At 45.6% G+C, this 13,204-nt stretch overlaps 1 protein-coding gene across 1 annotated transcript; it reads right to left on the minus strand.

The window, feature by feature from the left end:
• Nucleotides 1-9,818, minus strand: CFAP90 (cilia and flagella associated protein 90). Its single transcript, XM_024578631.3, has 3 exons — nt 9,587-9,818; nt 1,254-1,370; nt 1-467 (listed from the first exon to the last, which is right to left on the minus strand). Exons 1-3 carry the CDS (start codon nt 9,737-9,739, stop codon nt 288-290), a joined length of 450 nt encoding a protein of 149 aa, XP_024434399.2. The 5' UTR covers nt 9,740-9,818; the 3' UTR covers nt 1-287.
• Nucleotides 9,819-13,204: the final 3,386 nt, after the last annotated feature.

The following is a 13,204-nucleotide window of genomic DNA, read 5'->3' on the forward strand; positions in this document are numbered from 1 at the left end:
TGAGAACAAAGTTTTCATTTTATTCAGGTGCTCACAGTCTCCAGCATCATTTCCTCTGAAATAATTTCACGTGAAAACTGTCACACACTAGATGATCCTCCTAAGTATTACGGGTGTTTGGCCAGGGTCTCCGCCAAGGCACCCTGAGGGAGAGAGGCTACTGTGCCATCCTTCCCACTGTCAAGCCCGGCTCCTAGAGCCCATGAAAGGGAAATAAGGCCTGTGTGCCAGCCCTCAGTGAACTTCACTTGCCTTGCCAGCACACCCTTCGGGCCACAGGGAGGGCGTCAGGCTGGAGAAATGTGCCCAAAGCCCGGCTCCTTAATGCTAGCGATGTCATTCTTCCTGTAGAAGTCGGCCTTCACGTGGTTGGCGCGGCCATGGTCCCGGTTCAGAGGCTCCACTGGCTGATGGATACGGCGGCCATAGACAGAAGACGTCAGCACCCCGACCGGCCTCTCCCACTCCTGTCGGGGCATCAGAACACTCAGGTCGGTACACACGCCCCCTTCATCCGCATGGCTCACCCATCCCTTGGCTGGGATCTGGAAGCAGATTCTGCCTGAGTCACCTACACACCTGCATCATCTCAGCCTGGGATTCTTGTGGGCTACTCCACACTGATGCCAGGGGGACCTCTTAACTATGTCAGGCCCTGTCCCTCTGCCCACAGCCTTCTGGAGTCCTCAAGTCCTTCAGAGGAAAGGCAAAGATCTTTCACTGGGCTCCAGATTCCCTGTGACTTCAAGTTCATGATCCTTCCCCTCTTCTCTCTCCACCCTGCTCCTGCCTGCCTTTTCTATCTTTTCTATTCTTTTCTATCTTTTCCCAACTTCTTTCTTTTCCCAGGTGCACATCCCCGTAGTGACTCCTTCATCTTCCCCAGCATCCTCTGCCTTTCCAAACCCTTCCTCATCTCCCAACCCCTTGCCTGTATGGTTTCATCCCTGAAATGCAATGTCCCTAAAAGAACTATGACAGCCTGGACTCAGAGGTTAAGCAAAACCGTATTTTATCTGTTAAAGGACTTCTTAGTTTTGCTTCCATTAAACTGTTAAATTCTATAGATCAGGACAGTCATCAAAATACACAGCAACATGACAGAATGGAGGGAGCTATAACAGTAGCGTACTCTTAGCTTCTAGTCACAGTAAAATAAAAGAGAGCAGCACGAAGGAGAGGCACAGACACAAATTAAATACATGCACACACACAGTTAATCTATCAATGGCTATTAATATCTTTAGTGTTACCTCCTCATTAACATGAAGTCCCAGATTTTTGGCGTGTTCTCTGTCATCTCGGTGCAATTTCTGATTATATCCTGACTTCTTCTTAAAAACACAGTCATAGAGGGAAATGATCCCTGTCTTAGAATAGCAAGAGAAAAAAAATGCTGTGGGTTTATTAGCAGGCTGAGCCACTGATACATCATGGAGCTTGGAAGCCATCTCTCCCCCGGAGAGAAACATATAGTGTCCCCATTGCACTGATGGGTGCTGGGGAAGGTCACCCCACAAGCAAAACCAGTGGCCAGAGCAGGGAGGCCAGACTCTGCCAGCCACAGTGGGTTGCTGAGAGGCAGCGGGGCAGGGGCGTCTCCAAGGGCGCTTGTCCTCCCAATATTACAGGTCCCTCCTTCACAGACATGTTCCTCTCACTCACTCAGACTCCAGCGAACCTTAACATAATAATACACTCAATATGTTTTCTCCTTAAATTCTCCTTTTCTTGTATTTCTCAAATTTTCAACAATTAGCTTGTGCAGCTTTGAAAAATGAATACTACCTGGATACTAGGACAATATAACCAAAGAGAAGTTATTCATTAAGTTACCAGCCAATAGGCAATCGTTCTACATGCAAATCCCTCCCTAAAGAGAAGGAAATATTTTCTTCAATCATACGTAGTAGCTCAAACAATTGTAACTCATATACATATATGAATATATATTTGCTATATATTATACGTGTCCATATCTACAATATACACATACATTTCCAACATATATATAAAATACACACCCTGCTCTGATGTTTGATCTTGTTAACAGAACCATTATCTGTAATATCTCCAGTTTTTCCTACCAACTTTTTCTCCATACAAAATTAAATCTGCCTTATTTGGTACCTAATAAAAGGAAAAGAAATCCATGTGTTAGCTGACAAATCTTCACCTTGTAAGTCATTTCCGTTTCTCCAGCCAAGAGCCAACTGCCTCAAATCCTCCAGCTGCAAACCCAGATCATCATCTCACTGGCATTTGGGGGCACAAAGGGGCGTCTCTGGGGTCGTGGGCTTTTATTATGCCCAGCGCCTTCTCCCAACCTTGGAAGCTCTCCTCCTCCCAGACAAATTAGTGGGGTCAGATTTTGAATAAACAGGGACTCAAGTCCTTTATTTTCTCCTCCCTTTCAGACTACTTTAAATATAAATGAACTCCCACTGTACACTTAAACCAGTTATATTCTGTGAGGAAGAGGGAAACAAGAGAAAGGAAATTAATATATTGTTCTGTGGTCATTGGGCAGGGGCAACACTAGGTGCTAACCAAATGCATTTCCGCCTCCAGAACAAACAGAAGACATCACAATTAGTCTGGGGTCAGGGGACCAGCTCTGGCCAGGGGATGTGGGTAAAACCAATGAACACCACCTTCTACAAGAAAACCTCCTGCAGTCCATGTGCTCTCCCGTTACTCTCTGGGTAGCAAATTCAGGGGATCCAGTAAAAGGCTGCAAAGTCCCAAAGATTCCCAGGCTTGGCAATAGTGGACCTACTACAAAGGAGAAGCCTGGTTCCCCCCGTCACTGTATGAAGGGTCAGTGCCAGGGGAGAAACAGACGTGTTGGGCTACATGTGAGAAACACACTTTCACTAAGTTATGTTCATACGCTATGGCCAGTGGTGTGCTTGTGTTAACTACCTGCTCACTGGAGAAATGAGACCTGTAAGTCTTTTCTGATTTCTGTGGTGTAAACACTCCCATCATGGCCAATTTTAGGCTTCCTACTGAATGCCAAGAATTCAAAGAGATGCTAAAAATCGGCTCTCTGTTGTCACTAGGAGCAGGCTCCAACACTCCACTGGTTAGGACTTGGGGTTCAGGGTCGTTTGTTTCCATGGCATGACAACCCACCATTCCTTTACTGCCCAATACAGTAATGAGCCTATGAATGGGCTCCTCCCATTTCCTCTCTCATGGGCCTTTGCACTGTTACCTCTTTTTCATCTTGAGGCTTTTAGGTACTCTCTGCCTGTCTAGAGCTGTGCGACCTACTTTTCAACTGAAAGTTCTCAACGTGGTTCAAAGCGGTACCTCTGCTTCTTAAGGGCCTCATTATACTTCTGATAAATCCGGCGCTTCTTGGCAGTTTAGCAGTGTATGAAGCTTGATGCAGATATTTCCATTAATTTTAAAATCATTCAAAACTCTGTATCTGAAAAGGACTGTAGTTTGTCAAGGACATAATGTTCACTTTTTTAAAAAGAAAATACTCAACTCTTCTCTTTGGTTTGTCTGTGGCAAAGATTCTGTTTCCTCTCTGCTGCACTAAGATCACGAGTTTTGGACATTTTTATGACTTTTCTAATCATCTGGATATTTTATCCATTTCATGAGAACCATATTGTCAGCAGGCTTGGTAAGGCCTCAGTTTTACTACTTTAAGTCCATCTGTCACTGGCAGTGGCTGCCCAGAGCAGAGCACTGGAACGCGCTGACTTCACGGTCTAGTTGGAGCGAACGAACTCCTCCCTGGGACCTTGTGTCCGCTTCATCCTGGAGCTGTGCTCTGGGTCAGAGTTCCGTGTCAGTCTGTCTGCCCCACTCGTTGCCAAGAGGAGACTTCGTGATGCTGGTGCCAGTTTTCTTCCCTCATCTGTTAATAACAGCCCCCCACCTGCTCCCTGCCCCCAGCAATTCACATCACAGGAAGAAAGGGCCATCCAAGGGGGCTGATGCTCAAACCTAATCTTACATTTTCCTCTTCGTCAACTATATTGGGGAAAATACCTTTTTTTTTTCTTGTGTCACTTGCTTATTATACTCCTTAAATGGGGATAATTTTGAAAAAAATGTCTAAGATATATTATTAAATGAGAAGAGCAAACTGTAAACATATAGGAGGGGAGACTCTCCCAAAACAGAATTGATTTATAAAAAATCATGTATTTATTCTTACATTTAAACTTCAGTCACCTTCAAAGTACTCTCCATTTGATGCAATACACTTAGCGAGATGTTTTTCTCCCCACTGTTCAAACCAGTTTTTGAACTCATCAATTTTGATGACTTTCAGTGCTTCTGCCATTTTTTTGTTTCACCTCTTCCACATCAGCAAAATGTTTCTTTTCAAGGACTTTTTTCATCCAGGGAAACAAAAATAAGTTGCTCAAGGTGAGATCTGGTGAATGTGGAGGGTGGGGCATGGGGGTCATGCTGTTTTCTAGTCAAAAAATGCTAAATACTCAGCGTGGTGTGGGCAGATCTGCTAGTAAATCACTCATCATGAAATGGGCAAACGTGTTGAAAGAGTCTTAAGAAAAATTCACTGAAGCTGAACGCAGCCTCTCACAACAATGCCAGCTGGCACACTGACACAAGTGGGTTCCTAGAACACTCACCTAGTGGGGTAATCCTGTACTGTTGCACAAGGGGCCTTCCCTCCAGAAGATAACTCTGGGTTTTGGGGAGGTCCCTTTGTATATATTGTACAGTTTTGCGATCTTCCATGTGTGGAACATGTTCTCATAAAACAAAGTTAGACACGTATCACCACATTCATATACACACAATGGGAAGATGTGCACCAAATGCTCACACAGGTGGTTATGACTGGTAGGAACATTTATCCCCCACTCCTGCTGTTTCCTGGCATGAGGAAGGACTTCCACCAGGGTGCACATGGCCTCTTTCCTCACTTCTTCCTCCCCCTTCCTAGAATCTACCTGCCCAGGAGGAAGACATTCAGCCCTGCTTCCCTCACCTTAAACTGGTCACTAAACAGTGAAAACACAGCTAACCTAAGATGTGAGAGAAATGCCACAGTCAATTCCCAATTTCGACCCCTGCACAGGGGAGCAAGGTCAAGGGTAACCACACAGCAGATAATTCACAAAGAAACATTTATTTAGTCTAAAAGGGTAATCCTGTAAATCAGTGACTTGTTTTTTTGCTTTAAAATGTTTGCATATCAGGCAGGGATGGGTGGGATGGGGAGGGAGGGGATGGGGAAAGTGGAGACAACTATACTTGAAAAACAATAAAAAAAATACTGAGTCATTTCAGGAAAAAATAATAAAATGTTTGCATATCATTTATTCATCCCTTATGCATTCATGCAGCAGGTATTTATAAAGCACCAACTGTGAGACAGGCACTGTTTGGTTTGCTGAGGATAAAAATAACCCCTGCCCTTGTGAGCTTATATTTTATGGGGAAACCCCCCCCACAACATAACTAAGTAAAATATTTAATAGAATAAATACTAACAGGTGCCAAGGGGGGAACACAGGGAAAAAGGAAAAAGTGTACATTGGGGCGGTCATGCTGTCATTCCCTTGTACGCATTTGGATTGGAAGCCATGTAGTCTGCAGGACACCACAGGAAAACTTTCCCAGATTTTTGCAGGTAGAGCAGCAACAGCAGTGCAGCTTACCTGTCCTCCATAGCCCCTAGGAGTGGCCGAGTGTGTGGGGCAGGTGTGCTTGGTGCCTAAGGGGGAAGAGGCTACACACACAAGGGGCTAGAGGGAGCTCTTACGGCCCACCCCCTAGACACTGGACACTGGCACAGCCCTCCAGAGATTCCCATTTGCACGTCTGGACAGTCAACACGCATCATCATATTTACAAAGTGCTTGGCTGTGTGTGGGAAGGGGAATTCAGTCGTCAGGAGGGGAAAGAAACTGGCAGCCCCTAGTCCCTGTGTCCCCACCACATACCTAGAAGGAAAGCTGGCTAATCCCACCAAAGCTAAATTGGGGCTTTCTAAGCAAAGTTTCACTCAAAATAGGACTATCCACAATTCACCTTAGCACGAGAGAAAGCATATTCTAAAACCACTCCAGGATTTTTTTTTTTTTAATATAGCTTTTAGACCGAGAAATTTAATCAAACCCTTCATAAAAGGCCATTCTCCTCTGACTTAGCTTTTCCATTTCAGGAGCAGAAATGTTGCACAAGGCAGAAAAAAAAGGTAATTTAAAACCACCATTGAATTGAATTTGCTTTGCTGCCCTTGAAACAACATTTTATAGGGAAAGCCCATACCGCTAGAGCCCCCTAGGGAGCAGGACAGCGGTTGATGGCATTGTAGTTGGCAGCCTGAGATGACAAATCTGCCTTTAGACCAGGGCGTTACTGGGGCTTCAGATACGTGTGCTGCATTGATAGAGCTATACCTGTGGGCTCCCTGTGCCAGGGGGAGCTAGAAACCCCCTCTCAGATTCCCTGCCTCACTGTGTTAATCTCAGACCATGGATGAGGGTGGGGCTAAGACACTGGCCCCGGAACCAACCTCGGTGAAAGAAAACCCTAATAATCACTCACAAAAACAAACAGTAATGTTCCGCATACACTGGGCTTACCATATGCCGCTCTGTACCATTAATTACATTTGTTCGTGTAAGAACTCCATGCACTCAGTACTGTCTGATCTCTGTTTCATAGATGGGCAAAGTGAGACGAGGGTTTGTGACTTGGGCATTCCACACAGCTAGGAACACGAAGCGAATATTTCTACCCAGATTCCTTGACTGCGTTACTGATGTGCCTCTAAGTGTGTTACGTGCTAATTGACTTGAGAGTTCATTCTGCAATGTTTTTTCTCAATTTTGAGTGGGGCCTGGAATTATTTACAAATTTAGAGGCAGCTGAGTACTCTGCAAATCTGTGATACAGTTCACCCTCTTTAGTCCAAATGATCTCAAGGTCAGAGAATCGTTTCTGGAGTCCTGCAGCCGATGAAGTGCCAGTTCAGACAATCTCCAAGAGGATTTTACTTAAGTGCTCGCATTTCTGTTGCATCGTTTTCTTCATGTGACACGAAAGGCCTCAGGACTTGAATTTGCCTGTGCCCCTGCTATCAAAACTGCACTCAAGTTTTTTTCTCAATATCTACTTTGCATTACTTTGTTCTAAGACCCGCCCGAGCTTCCAGAGGCAGTAATACATCAAAGCAGGGTTTGGCAAATGTTTTCTGGAAAGGGAAAGATAGTCGCTATTTTACGCTTTCAGGTCACATGGTGTCTGCCGATACTACTGGACTCTGTGTGGCAGCCACAGACAGTACTAAACCAATGGGCCTGTGGCTCTGTTCTAATAAAACTTTATTAAAACGGGCAGCAGGACATATTTGACTCAGGGGTCTTCATGTGCTGACCTCTGCATTAAAGGGCACACTTCTGGACCACTTTGATGATAAATATGTACCTTGGCCTCCATCTGCTTGGTCTTTTATCTTATTTCCCAATAGCTTCAAGATGGTAATTAATAAGACCTCTCAAAGATACACATAAAATGATGTATTATAAATCTCTTCATAGATCAATAAGTCAAAGTTTATATTCTCTCAATAAAACAATATAGACCAACTTAAAACATCAAGACTCCTTGCTCTTTGGCTGCTTCTCTCATGCTGTACATTAATGTCGTCCATGAATCATGAATTAATTGACAATGATATAAGTTTTGCATGCTTAAAATGTAAAATTCATTTAACAAATAAAATTATGTACAGATAGAAATTCTTTCAAGACATATTGCTCATTGGAGGAAAAAACATGAGGTCCAGGGTGACAATGAGGTTAAGAATAACTGTTCTCCTGTCTCAGTCCCTGGTGCCTATTCAAGCCTGGGAGAGTCAGTAAACAGGGCTGCAAAGACAGACACACCGCACATGTCCTCTTTCTCGTCTTGTCCTGTGCCCTTCCACACTGCTCAAAGCTAAGCAGAGAGGTGCTAACAGATACAAGAAATCCTCCGGGCTGAGGTTTATGTGTTAATTTGCTCAGGCTGCCAAAACCAAATACCTAGACTGGGCTGGCTTAACATCAGAAATGTATCGTGTCACAGTTCTGGAGGCCAGAACTCTGAGATGAAGGTGTCGGCAGGGTTGCTTCCTTCTGAAGCTGAGAGGGTGAATCTGTTCCACGCCTCTTTCCATGTAGAAGGCTGTCTTCTCCCCAGCTGTCACATCATCTTCCTTCTATGCATCTCTGTTTGTCCAGATTTCCCCCTTTTTATAGGGACACAAGTCCTACTGAATTAGGCCCATTCTGCTGACCTTGCTTTAATTTGATTGCCTTTCTCCAAACAAGGTCATATTCTGAGGTGCTGGGACTTAGGACTCTAACAAGAATTTTAGGAGGACACAATTCAACTCTTACCAATCGTCTAAACTAGAAACTCCCGGTTCTCTTTGTAAGGCTCAGCTCCTAACAACGTGAGTTCTCTTACATTTCACGCATGGCAAGTACCCACATGTGTGCCGTTCTGATGCGAATGGTGATTCCTTTGTGCTGCATGGATTGTGGGTGGGAAGGAGCCAAAGGAGGAGGATTTTGTGGGCACACATTGTACACCCTGAGGGAAAGGCACCATTCCTCCCAGGCATTGATTAACCCTCTCTGGGCCACCCATTATCGCTGCAGGATAGGAGTCTTCAATCAATGTGTCTTTGTAATGATGATTAAAAAGAGCTGCAAGACACTGGAGACATTAAGGAAAAACAGTCAAAAGAAAGTAATAGACGAACCCCAACAAGTTCTGATTTGTTTCCATTTCTTTGGCTTCTCTTCCTCCTTAAGCTGCACGGTGGCCCGCAGGCTTTTCCTGGAGCATGCGCTGGCCAGGTAGGACCAGGCCTGACTCTGAAGAGCGCTCCCAGCCTCGCTCTCCCTGCTGGCAGGCGGCTGTTCAGCTCTGCCCCCGTGTCTTCTGTTTGCAGGTGGGTTTCCGTGCCCGGGACCACAGGGCAGTCACTGGGGGAGGACTTTCAGGCACTGGCTGTTCCCTGGCTATCCCGGGCCTTCTGCAGACAGCCCCCAGAGCCCCCAGAGAGCGCCCCCCCCCTCCGCCCGCTCCACTGCCCCAGCAAAAGGGGACCCTCTTCCTGATTCTGGGCAGAGAGTCACCTGGCTGTTGCCGGAGGTGACGGTGGTGGTAGTAGTATTGGAAGCCCAGTGGCCCTCCCGTTTTTCCCTGAAGAGGACTTGACTCTAACTCACTTCAAATGGCGCTACCCCCCTGCTGAAAAACTCCACTCCTACTCCGCACCCCCTGTTCCCCAACCCCTGTCCTAGCTAAACGGGAACCCACCCCAGGCTCCACCCCTGCCCACCCTCTCAGGGGAGTGGGGATCTACTTTGGTGGTCTTGGGGGCCATACTCTCTGTCCACCCAATACGGGGCCCTGTCCCTCCTGTGCAGACCTGCCCCCAAAGTCCTAGCCCTGAAATGGATCACTGCCCCCAGGCCCCTTCCCTGGCAGAGTGGCCAGGTCCCCGATCCCTCCGGTCCGGCCCTGATCTCCCCTCTCCCAACCCCCTCCCGAGTCCCCACCCTGCAGCCTCCCCGAGGCGCACCTTGCTCTGGCGGTAGTAGTAGCTGTGCTCCTTAGGATCGTGGCGTCGCGGTGGGATGTAACTGAAGGCGGACTGCGCCGAAATGGGCGGCGCCCGGGGCTTGCACCGCAGCGTGTCCGTGGTGATCTCCTCCTCATCGTCGTCGTCGGCCATTCCGGTCAGAGCCCCTATGGCTGTGGCACACGGTCCTGCCCGCTGGGAGCCCAGTCCCTGGCTGCCCGCTAGGCTGTCGCCTGGCAACCGCGGCCCGACGCCAGGTTGGGCGGAGGGGCGGGGCGAACCAGAGGTCAGATAGACCCTCTCCCCTCACTTCCCGCCCCTCGGCCTCAACTCCTGCACTTACCTGGTTGCGTGTCTGTGTACCGATCCACAGCTACTAAAGCCAGCGGCTGCGTCGGGGGTTTTGGGTGAGAGAGGCCCGTGCGATCAGTACTTTCCAACCTGCCTACCTGATCCCATGCAGAGCGGGTCCGTTCACTCAGGCCATTCGTTGGGCAGCTGATGACCGCACACTTACTAAGTGCCAGCACTGAAGTTGCAGCCGTGAACCATGCAGGTCCACGTGGAGCTTAGAGACTGGTATAGGACAGGTAGTAAATGTGAAAAAAGACGAGTAACTTAGAAAGCAGGTTTAAGTCTAGAGAGCAGCGCCGCTCAACAGAAACATTGTGAGAGCCATACAGGTAATTGAGAACTTTCTGCTAACCACACTAAGGTCCAAAGACACAGGTAAAAGTGAATTGCAATAATATATTTATTTAACTCAATGGGTTCAAAATATCATTTCGACATGTGGCTCTAGCCACATTTCAAGTGCTAGGTGGTCACATGTGGCTTGGGCCAGGGCAGGTGTAAAGCTTCCTTGAATTAAATCAGCGTGATTTAACAAAGTCTGGCAAAAGGGGGTGAGCTCTAGCGACCCTCTGTGAATGTAGTTATTGTTGTTCTCCATCTGAATGCTGGTTCAATAGGTCTGTTCCCTTGCTCGAATTCATTGAGCTGACGGTTATGAGGGATGGATGTATAAACAAACATATTGATAAGTAGCAGAGGGAAAACAGCCTGTCTTGTGTATCCACCGAATTTAAAGGGCATGAATAACTCAGGGTTATGAATGATGCTCCTGCGAGCCAGGATAATGTGCCTGCACTGGTTTCCCAATGTCCTATCAGTGCTGATTGTCAGGGAGAATAATATCATGATCCTGGCTCCTGGAAGAAGGGAACCCCTGCCTGTACTCCAAAGCTCATTAACCACATCGTGGGCATAGGCAGTGGTCTATGGTGGGATTACACATGCCTTCAGCTTATTGAATACGCCTCCTTCCTGGCGAAAAGGCTGAATATTGTCAGATGATCTAGAAAAGGATCTAGAAAGGCACCTTGTTGGTCGTCAGGTTTTTCCTGTAGGCTGGCTGGTTCAGTTGATGGTGTCCTTATGGTTCCTTCCTTTAAGCTTCAAATTTATGAATCAAGACATATAAAAGCAATTAAATTTTGAGTTTGTTCACCTTGTTGCTTTTGGAATACAAATGAATGTGATTTTAAGTGATGCCTAAAATAAAAACTCCCCAATGCTGACAACGTTAGCGATGGGCACCACCACCCGGCAGGCACCAGGACTCCTTAGAGGGGCCGGCCCAGGTCAGGGACAGGAAGTGGTAAGATGAGTCTGGGACATCCTGTTCTGCCAAGACATTTTTGAAAACTTATTTGATGAGGTCTAAAGGACAAAGAGACCCATCTGAAGGGTATCACATTTAAGCATCAAAAAGATAGCGGGAATGGATTGAAGCATATCAAATATATAAAATTTCATGAGTTCAAAAATATACTAAGGAAAAAAAATTGACCAGAGCACCAACCAGCTCTTTATTCTTAAAATTAATGCAAGAAAAGAAACGTTTATCGTGTTTCCTTCTGTATAAACATTACTTAAGGTATGCAAGTAGTCGATAGGAGAAATGTCTTCTTTATGGACAAATACAAAGTAATAAAAGTATAAGCAATGGTAGAATTAGGAAATAATTTTTTACACTTAGTAGAACAATGGATCTAGGCAACAGTTGTCAACAGATGCTAAAACCGTCGGGTGAAAGGCTGCTGGGACACTACAGTAGAGGGATCATGACCTTAACACAGAGCCCACTGATCAAACAACGAATATCACCGCGAGGGGGCGACCAGACGCGCGGTGTGAAAGCAAATGCACAGCACCGCCTCCAAAGTATCTTTGTCACGAAAGATTTAAGCTGAATCTAAGCCAGCTCTGGATCTACCTTTTAGTTTAACAGAAGATACTGAAGGTAGAGGACAAGTTAGATGACATCAAGTCAATAATGTGAGACATTTTACAGGGCAATTGATCTAATTTCTCCAAAAGGAAAAGAAAGGAAAACCAGAAGAGGGAGGGGTGCATTTACAGACAATTAAACAATGTTTTTTTATTTATTTTTTTCATCCACTAAGCTTTTATACTACCAACTCTGTTACAGTTTTCTTGAACTGGGAACTTTGTTCCGTTATCTTTCTACCCCTCCTGCCAAATCATCTATAAGATTCTGGGTTCCAACCTCCCCTCCCCCAAATTACTTTTGAGACAGCATAGGGAACTCAGGAAATGATTATAGGGGATAATTATTAATTTTGTTAGTTGAAATAATGCCAGAATAGTTAAATTTAAAAAGAAAAAAATGTATTGGCTATGGATGCCTACTGAAGTATTTAGGATAAAAGTGTATGATAGCTCAGATAGTTCTGTCAGCAGTCCAATAAAAAAGGAAACGAAATGAAAAAGGAAAATAATTAATGAAACAAGATTGGAAAATTTCAGTAATTTTTCATGCCGAATAAAGGACTCACATGGATTCATTATACTATTCTTTCTCCTCTTATGTGTTCAGAGTTTTCCATAATCAAAGTGACTGTAGAGTTATTAAGGGGTTTGTTTCTTGCAAACAACAGAACCCAAAATATCAGTTCAAGCCACAAACACTGTGCACTGAATGCCAGAAACTGTGGGAGGGGCCGGAGGATGGCTGGTCGTTCTGAGGCGGAATTGCAAGTGTATATTAAGGCAAACTTTCTTATGATGGGACCCAACAGAACAACAAAAATGTAGGCATAGTGACTGTTGCGGCAAGAGAGAGGGCTCAGCAGAGGAACCCCGAGACAACCAACCAGAGAAGGAGAAGGGTGGGTTGCGGTGAAATTGGATCAACAGGGCTGGAGAGCCCGCAGCACAGAGTTTGTGAGTAAAAGGGTTAATGTTAGGCCTGGCCAGGGAAGCCAACTCTGGACCCCGTGGGATGGCGTCTCCAAACCCCCTTCTATGAAGCTCTGCATCGAGTTGGAGACTGAAGCTACTTCTCTGTGTGAAAATGGCCCATGTAGGCAATAGAGGGATGTCCATTCTTTTTGACAGGATTTCTTTTTTCCAGTCTACCACACTTATTATTTTAAATATTTTAAATATTATTATTTAAATATTGTTCCATTGCCCTCAGGTGCAATGAGTCTATGCTACTGTAATCACATAAGTATTTGATTAACAGACTGAGAAACTTGGCTCTAGGATTTCAAGGTTTCTCAGCATAATGCCCTCGATGCTAACAAAGCA

The sequence above is a fragment of the Desmodus rotundus genome, chromosome 1, assembly GCF_022682495.2.
Source record: "Desmodus rotundus isolate HL8 chromosome 1, HLdesRot8A.1, whole genome shotgun sequence".
Classification (NCBI taxonomy): Eukaryota; Metazoa; Chordata; class Mammalia; order Chiroptera; family Phyllostomidae; genus Desmodus; species Desmodus rotundus.